The sequence below is a fragment of the Leptonotus elevatus genome, chromosome 5 (assembly GCF_054856555.1).
Source record: "Leptonotus elevatus isolate MCC_2025b chromosome 5, RoL_Lele_1.0, whole genome shotgun sequence".
NCBI lineage: Eukaryota > Metazoa > Chordata > Actinopteri > Syngnathiformes > Syngnathidae > Leptonotus > Leptonotus elevatus.
The window spans coordinates 20,867,690-20,884,359 of NC_141243.1; the positions used below are offsets into that span (position 1 = coordinate 20,867,690).

The following is a 16,670-nucleotide window of genomic DNA, read 5'->3' on the forward strand; positions in this document are numbered from 1 at the left end:
TTATCTGTAAGGTTGTATATTTATTTGTTCGCTGTAATTGGCTGACGACCAGTTCAGGGTCTACCCGGCACCTCGCCTTTAACTGTTTTCCACACGCTAGAGACATAGAGCAAGCTAAAGAGAGGAGCATCTTTGGGAGGCTCCTAGTTTAGTGTCTTTTAAATGGGAGATCCTGCGGCAGCAAACAGATCGTTTTTTGGTGAAAGGGTGTCAAGGGGTATTTTGCTAGCAGCCTAACAGGAAGTTGAACATATGCATGTCCCCTTTCCAACTCCCTAAATCTCCAGTAGACCTCACATGAACTTCGCTTTGGGCCAAACTTGCATTCCCAGTGTTCCTGCACACTTTGCTGTTACCACTCAACACACATACACACACTTTGCTGACAGAATCATGCTGACAGGGATCCAGAGGCTGAGGGGAGGAGCACTACAAACAACCCACCCTCCGGGAACCCAAGCATATGGCGTCACAACAAACCCACCATCACCACCAAACGTGGATTTCAGCAAGCTGCCACTAATATGAAGCCACAATTCTGAATTCCTCTCCCTCGTCTTTCCCTCATTGCCGAACCCACGCTTCAAATAGTCATGAGTTGCAATCCTGTGGCAAAGGCTCATTGTTTTTGGTTCACGAAGGGTATGTTTTTTAAAATACCCTTTTATTCCTTGCCTTTTAAATCAGATTCAATTTAGACAGTTTGGTTGGTGTGCCTGTCTTTGTTTCAATAAGTGTGCCTTTGTATTTATGTTTGCTCTTTGGATTAGGCACTTTGTCATCTGTATTTTATTTGATTTTTATGTCTTGTTTTTCAAACTAAAAAGGATGAAACAAACAGTGAAGGTGTCTAAAGTATAAACGAAAGAGAGCAAGAAGCTGTGCTTTGGCTCAAGATCAGTCACCAGAGGAGAGATTAAGTTCCCATCACCCCCTATGGCAACATCTTGGATTTGTCTCCTGTCTCTTTTGGCTATTTGTGTTTCCATTTTGTGCACATTGCACTACTAAAACAGTCCACTGGAAATAGTTTTAGAGTTGAATGTCCAGGTACCAGAAAACCACACTGTCAGCTGCAAAGAGTCAGCATATAGGTAAAATGAGGACTCTCAAGGGCAACATTGACTTAAGCATGTAGTGTAACTTCTTTACCCTGGAAGGACATTATTTTTTGGGCTTTTGCCATGCATTGTCAGCTTCTCTAGTTCCTTTTCCTCCAGTTGTTTTCCTTTCTACCTCTGCTTCATCCCGCAAGCATGCCTCGTTTTGGCTGGATGTTTTGATCACACAGTCCCGGTTCTTTTTTTTTATTTTTATGTTTATTGCATAGCAGACTGTCACATGCTTCCCTTTCTCCCTCACTCTTTCTTTAACTTCATCATGTGTTTCCCCCCCACCTCCTCCTTTTGGCAAGAGGGCAGGTGGTTAAACATAAGGGTCTATTTGGAAGTTGGGTGATCCAAGTTTAGTCAGGAGATCTTTGCTGGAGGATTAATTGTGTAAGAGCCATGTAATGATTGCTGGCATGTCTGAGGGTTGAAATCCTGTTAGTTACTGCACAGGGGTTAGGTTAAGACTGAGCAGTTGTCTTTGTGTGTATGCATGTGTACAGTATGTTTGTGAGAGAAGGACAGTGTCGCCTGCTTAACATGACCAGGTGGTGAAACTGCTTCTGTTATTTCAACCTGAATTCGAGAGCACACAGTGTTCACATGGTGGATATTGAATCAATGATTCTCAAAGGATCATTGTCTATTGTACAAATTTACAATGTGTTTATTCAATTACTATAGTAATTGACTTACTTTCTTGGAATTCACATCTAAATACAGTACTGAATTTGAGAAAGTGCATTTTTGTTGTTAGTTACAGTATTTTTTGGGGGTAAATAAAATGGCACGCTAAAATTCACTAACAGTTTTTTGGTACGTAAATCTACCTTTTTAAAATGTACTGACTGATATGTAAAAATTACTACATCACCAATAATGTGTCTTACTATGTGGAATAAAGGAAAATTTGTCTTTAGAGATAACTTGTTTATAGCTAGAGTAATAGAAGAAGAAACTCGTTTTGGTGAGACCCTAGGACACTTTGGGAAATCACAAAACGTGCGCATAAAACCGAATGACAGTTTGGTTTATGATCCTTTTTGTTTTCCCCTATCAATATTTGGATTAATATGCAGTATGTTTACAATAAAGAGAGTATGTATTTTTACTTGTTAATCTTACTATTTATGTTTTTACAGTACATAATGTGTTTAATATAAGTAAAATACATGTGACAAACAAATGCAGAGATGAGTAATTCTTGAATTGACATTTTATTGTTGGGTTGTCCTGAAGAAAAATAATATTCCTATCTATTTTTTCCCCACTTTTTATTTATGTATTTCAAAGAAAGTTGCTATCCTCAGAGAACCAATTCAACACAGGATCAATGAGTATGGTTTGACAGCACATAGCAGGTAGCAGCTAATTGACACTGCTGATCTCCCACCTTCTTATTCCCCCTCCCCCTCTGCCTTTTCTCTGCGCAGCAATCCATTATGGTTCGGATTAGTCACTTTTAAGAAGCCATATGTCCCCATGTGATCTGTTTTAATGTCATGGACTCTACATGAGCTCACCCAAGGGCACTGTATCTTACATGATGCTTAAATATGTAATTTGTTGAGTCAGCTTAAAATGTTCTCTCCCCATGCATATACTGTAGATTTTAATATACTTCTACCTGACTCCCCTAACTCAGTGATTCACAAACTGTGTGGTATTCTATGAGATGTGGACATGGGTGGTAGATTAACTTGGAGTTTGCCAATAAGCCAGCGAGCGAGTGGCTATATGGGCTTGTCTTGTAAGTACCGTAGCTTGTGATTAGCTTCATGACCACAACACGTCTAGCGTATGAGAATTATTTAGTTTTTTCCGCATAGTGTGACATGTCCTACGTGGCTCCACTATTTCTTTCTAGTCATTGACCAATAATGAAATGGAGTGAAACACCCGTCACTCCCTAACCATATATCTCGCGAGACACAAAGGGGGTTGGCTCCACAGGAACAATAAGCGCATGACCATAAGCTTATTGTAAAAGGAAGTCTGATTAGTTGTGTTCATTTCTGATGGCCACACACTGTTGCCCTGCTGCGTGGACTCTTTTCACTTTTTTGTTTTTTGTCCTGCCTCCCTGACAACCAGTGCCGTTGGACCATGCTGTTGGCAGCAGCACACAATGATCGGTCGTGTCCTGGTCAGTGTCAGACTTGTTGTAGTGTGGCCACTCATCCAGTCCAAGACACAGAACTAATTTATCTGGTAATTGTGACATAAGGATTGCCGTGAATGACAAACATGTCATGCAGTTTGAGGCATGGTCAGCACTCAACTGTACGGTATCCAATAATGTTTGCCTTTGGATAAAGATACAGTAGTTTTGTCGTTGTAATTTCCAGTTTAAAACATTCCACTTAAAATAATCAGTTTTAATCTCTCTAACTGTTGGATTCTAACCATAGATATCTGACTCTCTTATCTTTCTGACTTCAACCGTTTTAGTTCAATTTATCCTGCCCTTGAAGACCATAGCATCTTTGTAGACAAGTCAAGCAAGCCTATTACTAGACAGCTTTTCATCATGTATTTATGAGTTGGACTGTTAAATTGAACTCTGAAGTTCCCCTTACTGCAAGCAGAGATGAGTGGAAGCGAGCAAGGAACGCAAACCAGAGGCACAGCGGGAAGCTTGGATCATGAAGCCTGTTTGTCAGCGAGACTCTAAGGATCTCATTCCTATGCTCCCGATGTTTTGCCAAAGGCTCTGTTTCAAACGAGTACAGGATTGTATCTCTTATATTACATCTTCTGTTTTGACGGCCTCTTCTGTAAGTTCACCCAGTGAGCTTGTAAAACAAAGGGCCACAGAAATGATGTTAATTTGTAAAACTTTTATTAGCAGAGTGCTAACAAGAAGAGACACATACTCACATACTGTTATACACACTCAAAGACAGCATATTAGCAAAGGTCCATTGCAGTTTGAAGTATTTCATACTGTTCCAAATTATTATGCAATATAGGCCTTAAGTCAAATAAACATTTTAGATTTTATTTTTCTGGGGAGGTTCTTGCATATCATTAGCCTAATTGCATTTCCAAAGTCATCTTTAACTTACTCTTACCACATTAAAGAAATTTTAAAAAAGACAATTCCGAACATCCGGATGTTTCTGCTATTTCCACAATGCAATGCTTCATTTCCATGGCGTATTATATTGCTTTTGACTGACTAGCATACATACCAGGCATATTGTTACAGGAGTCAAACAACATTTTATCAAAATGATCGGAATCAGCCATCTTTGTTGTTTACATTTGCCTCAAACGCTTTGAGGGCAGAATTGGGACACTCCAAGTGGGATTAATCCGACTGAATGCAGCATAAAAGCGCCATTTTTAACTGTAATTAAAAAATTGTCAATATGGCTTGGACAGCTATGCTATTAGTAATAATAGTAATAATAATAATCTCAAACAGGTTTACTTAGAAGTTTACCGGATGAGCCTAATTAAAGGAAACTCGACAGTTGTTCCACATTATTAAGCAAATAACAGTTTCCTAACGATGCTACTGTGGGTGTCCCAGAGGAGTGGACCTCTGAATGGTTGGTGGACGGCCAGCATGTCCCACTAAAACTGCAACGTCAGCAAGGGGGTGGTGGAGTGATGTGGCGGGCTGGAATAATGAGGAGTCAGATAGGCCCATTTAGGGTGCCAAAGGTGTCAAAATGACCTTGAACTGTGTATTTCCTGTGATGCTATAAGAAAGCAGTGCCTTCTACAGTAAAATAATAATGATTAATAAAAATAGATAAAGCCCATGCTGCAAATGTACCATTGAAGGTTTAGCTGCTGTGGAAACTCGTGGTGTTGTCACCATAATCCCCAGACCTCACCCTATGGTGGAGCAAGCCAGCGAGATATTTTGACAGCAAAAACCTCCACACAGCAAATCTGGTAGGTAATTCATAGATCCTTAAATGACATATTTAGAAACTAGCCATGGTTGAACTTACAGAAAGAAGAGGCCATCAATGAATGAGCGACTTGTTAAAATGATATAAAAAAGGGGCTCCTAATGTGAAATTTATGTTTTTGGTAAAAATAAATAAATAATAATTATTAATTAATAAAACTGTGTAGCGGAACAATAATGATTGAAATACAATATTTTAATAAAATCATCATGAAAGTTATGTTCAATAAAATCCCATTATTATAAAAGCTAATTGTTGATTATTGTGTTCATTGATAATTGCATGGACTACCATATTTAGTAAAATGAACAAAAATAACCAATGCTTTAGAATTTGGAACACAGTGCAATCAGTAATGACCTTTTTTAAAATGCTTGGTGCCTCGAAGCAGACTATTCTGTTCTGGAGTCAGTTGAAGAAATTGGCATTTTGGAAGCAATTGTGCACAGCCAATAAGTGCATCTCACTTGACACAGCTTTCCCTGTCACTAATTCCCATTAATGGGGCTTTTGGAAGTGTAAAGACCGATCTCTGCTTAGTTCAGAGGTGTAATTGCCCATTACTGGATTGAGAAGATCAGGTAAATAGAAAAGTTTTGTGTTCATTGTGTTGCTTTATTTGGGCATATAAAAAGTAAATGAGTTCAGGTCATCCATCAGGGACATTTAAGTTGGAAGTTTTTGCAACCTTAACAAGGACTTTGACTGTACAGAAAAAAAGCAACATTCTCACAAGAAAGCAAGTAGCAAATGTGACTTTTAAGCATCATGTGAAACTTTTTCTTTGTTGTTGACAATTAAGGGCCTAAATTAAAGCCATATTTGATCCATTTAGACTGACTTAGTCTGTAGGATTCATGATAAATGAAATAGCCTTTTCAATTTACCCACTAAATATGTTTTAATTAGAAAGTATTTTCTATTGGTTTTCATTAGATGTTTGAACCAAATGTTTGTGAAATTAAAATAAGCTTAAGGCTTCAGTCAAAGCAGCATGGAATAGTGGTTTATTATCCTTTCCCCTTTGAAGAAGAAACATATTCAATGAAATGTCAAGATATATACGCCTTTTTTGATTATGTATTGTTTACTGTGCTTAAGATCGTGTATCTTCTTTGGTATTACCTTGCTGCTTGCTTATGTATAGTTTATCAACGCAGGAATAATGCTGCCTCTTCATTTTCATTTATGTAGGCTTCCACGATAACCTACTCCAACACTTCCACTGTCTTCTCTGTCGCTTCAATTATTATAATTTTTTTTAAATTAGTGATTGCAAGAAACTCCTTCCGTGCTTTCTCCATCTGGAGGACTATAATTCTGTCACTTATGCACAGCAGCAGGGCAGGCCAGAGTGCTGCACATTCGGACAGCGACACTATATCTGTATCTTTATACTGTATCTGAAAAAGCAGCAGGAAGTTCAGATTTTCCCGCTTACAAGGGCCAGGTGGTACATGAGTGTTGTGCTTTTACCCTTTCCTGACTCACACCTTTTCTTCAAACCCACAGGCAGGGTAAGAAATTCCTCCAGACTTGTGCTTATAAGAACTAGTTTAAAATCTAGAACTGTGAGACGTTCTGGCAGCTTTGCAGTAATCTTTTGCTGTTATAGTGCCAGAGCCAAATTTGTAAAACTGCCAATACCAGAAACAGTCATTATAACTTGAATTCTCTTTTATATTTGTTGCAAATCAGTTTGCCTATTTTATTTTGTCATACTCATGCCAAAATGACAAGATATCTAAAGTTAGAGAATGCTGTAGAAAGAACTGACTCAGACTTTTGCCTTATTTCTAGAGGGATAATTGAGGATTTATGTTCTTTACAAACCTTTAACTGTAAATGACAAGTTAAAATAGGTTCACTCTTTTAGCATGACAGACTTCTTATTTTTTCTTATTTACCAGATTTACTACTCACGTGCTGTGATTCAGACATTCTTCACCCCTGCTTGATGCTTCATTGTTGCAGATTCACTTCTGTATTGTTTTATGATTATACAAAATGTTTCATTTTCAGTGTTGTAAACTTTATATTACATTGTCCCCAAATACATTTTGGTTGACCAACATTTGACCTACACGTAACTAAACAACTGATAATGCTTTGTGCATACTGTATTCTCTCAAGGCTGTGCCAACTGACCGTTTCTGTTGCTGGACTCAACACTTGAACTTCTATTGACAGTGCATCTACTGTGCTGCTCTGGCAGAAGCGGATCACTAACTTTGTAGATGTGGGTCGTCAGGGGATCACAGACAGTACGCTGCACAGCGGGACCCACTATGGCTGACAGCAGAGGGGTGTGGGTGTGTGTGTGTGTGTGTGTGGGGGGGGGGGGGGGCAAATCAGGGTGTTCAGTATAGAGTGTTCTTTTCATTATGCTATTTGCTAACTTTATAACAAGAATCTTTGATGTATGTATTTAAAGTTGAAGTATTGTAATAATAACATTATTAGTTAGCTTCAAACCAAAAACAACACCAACAAACCTTTACCAAGAGGTGTTTTTTTTTCTACCTTGCATGGTAAAGCATGACCATTTACTATCAAAAACAATTAAAACCTGCCTGATTTCCCCTCTGTGCAGGAGCAGAGCCCCAGCAACGCCACTTCGCTGGCCACGATGCAGGAGCCGCCTGAAGTGGTGGAAGAGACCGTCACCATAGAGGAGGACCCTGGGACCCCTACTTCCCACGTTTCGGTCATCACCTCTGATGATGGGACCACACGTCGCACAGAAACCAAGGTAAGAGACAAAAGTTGTCATTTTATTTTTACTTTGCAGAGGTGCAAAGGACCTGCTGTAAACTTATGAATACAACTTTAAATGTACAAAAGTTAAATTCCACTTTATGACACCATTTTTTTTTCTCACCATACAGTGCACTCATAAGTTTACATACCCTTAGGGTAATGTTATGCTCATGTTTTTTTTTGTTAAACAATCCAAGAAGTGTTAAGTTCACTGTTACGTCAGCATTTTAGTGTTATCACTAAAACGCAGATGTAACAGTGAACTTATTTTAATCATTTCCTGAAAAGTTCGTTTTTCTTTCATTATTGTTGAAATTATTGGATTTTATTACACTTTTGGTCAAGTTAATTGCAAATTTGATTACATTTTCAGGCGTTATTACATTTTCAGGAAAATATTAAATTATAGCGTGCTACACTTCATGTCACTACATTTATTTTGAGTGACACTGCATTTCTCCTTTTTCTTGAACTTGTCTGTGCCTCACATGAATTTCCCCATTATACAAATCTTGGTTTAACATTTTGTAGATTTGGTCAGCTACTGTACTTGGCTTACAGTAGAGTGGCAAACACTGCGTGGTGATCCCACTCAGTTGAATGTGTAATTATGAATGCTGGTCTAATCCCTCATAAGGGAGGCCCAATGCCCTCCAGTGTGTTTACTGTGAGGGGACTGGCCACACACTCCCACACGATTTTATGTAGTCACAAGCAGAACTTTGTAGGGATGTTGTATGCAGTAAAACACTAATCAAAGGCTATGCTGGCGAGGGAGGGAAGAGGAAGGACGCTTTTTAAAAGGGCCAGGCCATCCCTGGGAGCATATATGGAGTGTTATTTGGAAGTCACTTTGAGGAGAAAAGCAGACAACTGTTCAAGGGGAAAGTTCTAGCAAAACAAATAGTGGTTGCAAATACAGACATAATTCATAGAAACTCTTCCACTTGTCATCTCAACTTTCCCAATTTCACTTACTTTCAGATTCTGTTTTCCTGCCGGTTAACTTTCAAAGTGTTTTTGCAGTAACACATTTGTATTTGTATTATTCTACACACTAACACAGCCCTGTCCTGTTGCCTTTCACCATCTGTGTGTTGTGAGATGAAACACAGAAGCATCTACAGACTTAAATTAGCATTGACAAACTACAAAAGTATAACAAAATCTAGTACATCTGTGCTGTATGTGAAAACGTCATTATAAAGATTGTTGGACCAATTGGTGCATGTTGGAACATCTCATACCATAATTGAGGCCAATACAATAGACATCTTAATTCATGTAAAATATACATTTACCATAAGCACACCTCAAAAAAATTCATTAAAAATAATGCTAATCCCTCATAACCAGTTGAGGAAGAGAGCCCCAATGTTGAGTGAATTTGTCTGCACAGCGTTCCGATTTGAACATTCTCCTATATCCTTAGCAAGATCAAGTGATCAAAATCCTTCTTGAGAATTATTACCTAACAAGTGAATCGTACTGTCATTGATAAGAACATAATTCAACATTTAATATAGTTTACAATTTCACTATCCACCGTCAAGTCCACCAGTTAATTGTATGTGCTCGCACATGGATAGCAACATCTCATCCTGTGTTTTATGAAATCTGTTTATCGGGACTCGTCCAGCGACTGCTGAGAAAAATCAGCTGACAACAGGGGAAAGTCTTTGTGACAGCATGGAGAGACATCTGGCAGGAGGGAATAGACCCCACCGGGTCGGTTGTGGGTTAGCTACCCACGTCTGTAGTCTCTCACACCAGGTAGGTTGTAGGAGACACCCCCCTTAGCTACGAAGAATTATACAAGGTGAACACCCCCAGAGTCTGCGAGAGCGGGTGTCGGAAGATGACTTATCGGCTTACAATATGGTAACGACTGGACCGGCAACGACTACGAGTGAAGAGAACACCACAGCAACCAGCGCAAGCCCTGCCATAGCAGAGGACCACAAGCTGCAGATATGTAGCTGCGGATGAGGAAGGTAACATCTTTTTGGAGTCTGAGGATTCAACAGGGGAAGAAAAGGTGCTTGAGAGAAGAGAGACAAGGGCCTCGCATTGCCTACTTCCTGCGGAAGGGGTCAAATCAGTCGAATGTAGTTCACCAACTGGACGAAAACCATAGCTTGGAGAGCATCAGCACCTCTGTCAGAATAGGCAAACTCAAGCACAGAACAAGCGATGGAACAAACACTCAGCGGTGGAACCCAACCAAACTCCCCGACCTGTAGTCGAGCGGAGACTCCCAGGTTACAAACTGCGTGTGAAGTGGCCCAGTGCTGTGGAAAAAAAGCTGTGGGAAATGGTGAATAATGATCTGACCTTGTCCCTCGAACAACTTTGAGGCACAGTGGAGAAGAAGTTGGAGAAAATGGGAAACATCATCTATCAATACGGAGCAGAAAGATTTGGAGTACTAGAGTTGAAAGTTGCCAAACAGGCTCCCACCTCACCAGTCTCCAGGAAGCAACAGGAAATCAAGTGCCTTGTTCAAGAACGGAGACAACTCAGGAGACTTTGGAAGAAGGCCTCGGAAGTGGAAAAGGAGGGCATAAGCATCCTCCAAAACACGTCTGGCATCCCTACGCAAAGCAGAGAATTCATGGAAATTAAGGAGGAATAAAGAACAGACAAGAACACGGTTCTACAAAGATTCCTTCAAGTTCCTAAAGACTCTCTTCACCAAGGAGAAAAGTGGAGTTCTAAAAGCAACAAAGAAAGACCTGGAGGAGCACTTGAGATCAACGCAGGACAAGTGTCCTCAAGTGTGAGTTCAACACGACTGCAGATGACCCTGAATGAATCCAAATATCTGGTGATTAGGGAAAATGCACCAACCTTGGTTACTGGGCGCAAGTGGAAACCAGCAAGAGCAGTGGAGGAGGCAACAGCAGCTCTCAAACATGCTGACATCGTGGGGAATGTTCAACAAGGAAGAGGAGGCTTGGGGCTAACAGCAATTAGCCGTCCAGCCTGGAGAAATGTCATCGCTCCAGCACGGAGGAAGATGGTGGTGGAGGAAGTGCGTCATCAGGCGTCGCTCTTAGAAAACAGGGTCTGCGGACAGGGTGGGAGAGTGTTGAAAGGAGGAGATTGAGCTGGAGAGATGTATGGGCCATGGAAGCGAGGAGCTTGAGCTTCGCCATCATAGCCACCTATGATATCCTTCCAACACCAACTAATCTCCACCAGTGTTTTGGCAAAGATCCTGGGTGTGTCCTGTGTGCCAAGCCAGCCTTCCTCAGGCAAATACTCACCGGGTGTAAAACCAGTCTCACCCAGGGACGGTATACTTGGCGCCACAACTTGAAGAGCCTTGGTTCCACACTGGAGGGAAAACGATCCACCATCAACGCCCTACCACTGCCAACCTCTAACACCTCATGGGCAATTGCCTTTGTCCGTGAAGGGGCCACAGCTGCCAGGAGCAACTCTAGTCCATCAGAGAAAAGCCAACTGTACCTAGCACGTGATTGGAAGATGCTGGCAGATATTAGCAAACTGGTGTTCCCCTCAGAGATCGCCACCACCACCTTGAGGCCTGACTTGGTGTTCTGGTCCCCTTCCTTAAAGAAGGTATACATTGTCGAACTTACTGTACCCTAGGAGGACTCCATGGAGGTGGAATATGAGCAGAAATACCTGCAATATTCTGAGCTAGCTGCTAAAGCTCGAAATCGCGACTGGAACGCTGCAGTCTGCCCAGTGGAAGTTGGGTTTGTGGGAACATCTACCACAAGACTACTGAGGGACTTGGGAGTTAGGGGCCAGAACCAGCGTACAGCTGTCAAAGCTGTATCAGAGGCATCAGAAAGAAGCAGCCAGTGGCTCTGGCTGAAGAGGAACAACCTCAGTTGGGCCCCCAAATAGCATGATAGGAGCTTTTCAGTCAGCCGAGGCCTGACTCAGGGAACAGGACACCCCTGCCAAGCATAGTCCACTGAAATGTCTGCAGCTTAACAGCAAGGTGACTCTCATGGCTAATTGGGTTTGGGACGCAAGCTCAGGGCTGATCATCCTGCGGCTGGCCGCCTCTGGGGAGGGTGTATAGTGTAAAAGGCAGATAAATCCCGTGACCCAGAGGAACACTACTGATGATGCATCTCGTAAATTTATTTTCTCAAGCCTACCATCTACTATTCACTGTCAAGTCTACCAGTTAATTGTATGTGCTCGCACATGGATAGCAACATCTCATCCTGTGTTTTCTGGAATCAAATGCTTTTATACTCATAACTTACTGAAACGCTACCGTCATGTGACTCTCCATTTTATCATACAGTATTTGCAATGGTATAAAATGCCAAATATTGAAGCCATAATTTATTTACAATTGTTATTATTATTAATATAGAGTAATGATAATGTTGCACAATTAACTCTATACAGAATATACTCATAATTTACTGAAACGCTACCGTCATGTCACTCTCCATTTTATCATACAGTATTTGCAATGGTATAAAATGCCAAATATTGAAGCCATAATTTATTTACAATTGTTATTATTATTAATATAGAGTAATGATAATGTTGCACAATTAACTCTATACAGAATTCCTTTCATCCGACAAATAGTTCTGGAATTTTATTTATATAGGCTGGCAATTCTGATTTCATTTTCATCAGTGGATATAAAACTCTTCACTAACAGGAAATGTTTTAGATAATCCTTTACTCCATTTATTTTTCCATTTACGCAATGGTAAAATAATTTGAACCCTGCCCCTAAGTTTCTAGCCTTACTGCTTTCCCAACTGTTCTCCTATACATGCAGTTTATGTATCATTCTCCTAATCATCATGCCAACTCCCTAGCTTTTCCTGTCGTAGTCCCAACATTGAAAGTTTCCTCTTTCAATTTCAGAGAATGCTTTGTGCTTTCCTATTCTCTCTGCTCTAAACCCGTGTTCTAACTCTTTTTCTTCTTCTTCGACCCACAGTAGATTAATTTTCAACGACACCCTGTAGGTTAACAGTACAATTGGAAAAACATGCATTACTTGTAGTGTATGAAAATAGAAATAAAATAAACTAATTACCCCTTAGTTTCTTTTATTTCTATTTTCATTGATTTTTTCCCCATTCAGCGATCATTCAAATTCCTTTAATTGTCCTGGAATATCTATACACACGTGTCCATGTGCTTGTGTTAGCAAGTTCAGTAGCAATAAAAATGATTCAAAATGTATCCCATGAATTATCTTAGCCTTCATCCAACTTTGTTTTTATTCTTGGAATTAAACACCATTTGAGCTGGAGGAAACACTCCGTTGGGCCAATAAGAACTGCATTCCTATTGTCTCCTCTGTAAATAACTGATGAGCGTTGTGGGAGACCACATGTTTTTGCTAGCCTACAAACAGGGAGCAAACCACAAGTGGGAGGAGTAAATTATTAACCTAAAAGAGTTGTTGTAATTGTTATTATTGAGTACAGCTGCTGTTGTCCACAGGAGTCCGGTCAGGTGATTATTGACCAAAAGAGCCACTTGCCTGTATTGTAACCATTGAATCTCGTACAGCGGAAAGTCCTTTGTCTACTCTAATCAATTATCTTATAAAATGGTCATATCTTGTTGTGTAGTCGGTTGTACAGACAGACAAAGGAGTAAACCAAATGTTGCTTTTTATTGCGTACCTACTAATGAAGACAAGTATTCACGGATTTGCAGCAATCATTTTTTTGCGAGGTTAGTAGATAAATGTTGTAATAAGTATTATTATTATTATTATTATATTATTATTATTATTATTATTATAGTATTAGTACTAGATTGTAACAGAGGTGTCAAATTGCGTGTTTCAAATCACATTATTGAGCCAGATAGTTAGCATCCATTCCAACTGCATGAACACGCAGCTTAGTTTTAAAATGAGCCTCCTTCAAAACTATTAAGTGCATTTGTCTGTTTAATAATGGAGGATTTGTGCTTGGAGTTCTTCACTCTGGAGCCGGAGTCATATTCATGAAATTACTGCATAGCTTGCCACTACGATTTTTTCATTTGTTTCATGCTAAAAAACATAGTAACATCATCATCACAGCGTTTCAATATAGAACGGACTATGTAAAAATAAGTCAGTTAGCGTGATAAACAAGTTTTACCTTTGCATTACGATGTATATTGTCCCCCGGCGTGAGCGTAGCATCTCGTCCCAGAGACTCAGCCAGCGACAAGCTTTTCAATCAGCCCCGGTGTAAGGAAGAGACAGCATTGACTACATAATGATATAGGTTCTGCGCTGTGAATTCCGGCAAAGTCAGCAATTTGGTTAACTTGGTAAAAACAGCAGGCAACAGAAGGTAAGGGGCTGTTTTCAAACTAGCGATCTCCAACTTAAGTAAATATCGCGCTCTATGAGTCCCGACTAAATGTGCAACTTCGACTGACAGGCGAACTTCGGTTGAAGTAGTATATTCCATGGTTCGATGGGCAATAATAACTTTTAATTTGTAAAATAACAGTCGCTAAGTCACTAAGTCGCTTCGGGTCACGTCCACTTCCATTCAACAATCATTTCCTTCCGCCGTCCGTCATAGGGCAGTCACGTGATCACGTGACGTCGGTGCAAATGGTCAATAGGGAGGTTGCTCCATCACTTCAAAGTCCTTCTTGGCCAGGAACTGTTGGATGCTCAAGGCATTGCTCCTTACTCACTAACAGTGCATACGTACAGATTTGTATTTAAATTGTATGCACGCCCGTTTGATGCACAGACGAAATGTTCGTATTTGCTTACGTTGTTTTTCTGGAGACACTGCAAACAACTTTAGAGCCTCCTTGAATGCACACGCACGATTAATGAAAACATCAGACCTCTTTTACCTAAGATTCACAATGTATTGAAACTACAGTCATTTGTAAAAACAATAATAATATTTTCCATGATAATAATTTAAATTGGGAATTTACTAGGGCTGGGAAATAATTAAATTTTGATTCACAAGAGTTCAGGTCGATTCAATTTCAATTTATCCTGACTTTCTATATTCGACTCACTTCATTCCGATATCGGTTATATTATGGAACATCTTTTCTTCTTAAATGTCAAGGACATGATAAAAACTCCACAAATATTAAATTCCAAAGTTATAATCACTTAAGTGTTATACAAACATTGAAATCAGCAAGCATGAGATGAACATATTTTCATAATCCTAATTTTATAATTGTAAATATATATTGAAAATATTCTGAATTGTCTAAGTGCAATAAGTCAGGTATTTCATAAATGTAAGAAAATACTTTTAAATTCATGTAAACAGTAAATTTCAAGAAAACTAAGATAGAAAGTGGCCTTTAAAATTCAATTTTCTTAAGAATTTATGGGATAAAAGAATCATAATTGATTCATGGTATAATGTATCAATTTTGGGCTTGAAAAGGAAAATCGATTCAATATTGATTATTATTTTTTTTTTTTAAACCCAGCCCTAGAGTTATCTTATCAGTTGACTAATGTCCTAAATAACCGTAAAAAGGACACTTCTCATACTACTTGCTGAAGCTTTGTAGGTGGATTTTTTTTTCTCCATTCTTTATTTAGGCCAGTCTTGTACTCACACTCTTTTACTACAAAGCCAAACTGTTGTAACGTGCAGAATGTGGCTTTGCATTGTCTTGCTGAAATAAGCAGGAACTTCCCTGACATTGCTTGGATGGCAACACATGTTGCTCCAAAACCTGTAGCTAGCTTTCAGCATTAATGGTGCCTTTAACAAATGACCTGCCCATGCCATCGGCACTAACACAACTCCATACCATCTCAGGTGCTGGCTTTTGAACTTTCCCTTGATAACAATCTGAATGGTCCTTTTCCTCTTTGGCCCGTAGGGCGCCATGTCTGTGCTCTAAAAAACAGCTTGAAATGTGGACTCACCTGACCGCAGCACAATATTCTGCTTTGCTACAATCCATCTCAGATGAGCTCGGGCCCAGAGAAGCCAGCAAAGATTCTGGGTCTTGTTGATATATGGCTTTCGCTTTGCATTATCAAATTTATATATACTGTCTTTACTGACAATGGGCTTCTCAAGTGTTCCTGAGCCCACGAAGCAATATCTATTTACACAATAATGATGGTTTTTATTGCAGTCTCACCTGAAGCATCAAAGGTCACGGGCATTCAATGTTGGTTTGCAGCCTTGCCGCTTATGTGCAGAGATTTTTCGTGATTCTCTGAATCTTTCGATGATATCACGGACCATAGTTGATGAAATCTCAAAATCCCTTGCAATAGTAGATTGAGAAAGCGGGGAACACTGTACTGCATTTGCTGACACACATCCCTTCAACTCTAGGTGACCAAGGTGGTCAAAACGGTTACCCGCAGCACCTATCATCCAGTACCAGTGACGGAGAGCTTGGTAGTGGAGTCGAGGCCTGCCACCAGGACACCCACACCAGTCTCCATCTTCACCAGTGCTCCATATGACACAGAGCCAGTAAATGCTGAAGCCTGTGTGATTTCTCTTGTGCATTTCCCTTTCCCCGCCTGCTTCACTTAACATATTTTGAGTTGAAACTAACAACAATTTGCTTTTTCGTAAAGCCCCGAACTCTATCACATAATGTCCATTTAAGTACCCAAAAAAAGTCAACACCGTGGAGGTTGTGAAATAGTTTACAGTGTTATAAAGTGGGCAGTTTGACGCCTGAAGCCTTTCCCTGTCTTTTTATCTGTTGGTTAACATTAGTGGCTTGTGTTGACTCTTCCACAGCACAGTTCAGATTTCCCTAGGCTAATACTGTACAAAGTATTTTTGTCATTTATATATGCACTTATCTATTTGCACTTCTATATCTCCATGAAAAATGTAAGAACTTGGATGATTTGTGAACTTAAATTTACTTTAAG

At 39.8% G+C, this 16,670-nt stretch overlaps 1 protein-coding gene across 14 annotated transcripts in view; it reads left to right on the plus strand.

Annotated features, from left to right (window-relative positions):
- arvcfb (ARVCF delta catenin family member b) overlaps nucleotides 1-16,670 on the plus strand; it is a 189,566-nt gene that overhangs the window by 111,877 nt on the left and 61,019 nt on the right. For 11 of the 14 annotated variants that reach the window (XM_086075596.1, XM_086075604.1, XM_086075601.1 and 8 more), the window contains 2 exons: nucleotides 7,632-7,790; nucleotides 16,114-16,257. In XM_086075596.1, the coding sequence (XP_085931722.1) occupies nucleotides 7,632-7,790; nucleotides 16,114-16,257 (303 nt within the window). The remainder of the gene's footprint in view (nucleotides 1-7,631; nucleotides 7,791-16,113; nucleotides 16,258-16,670) is intronic. The other 3 variants (XM_086075605.1, XM_086075608.1, XM_086075606.1) reach the window with 1 other exon arrangement.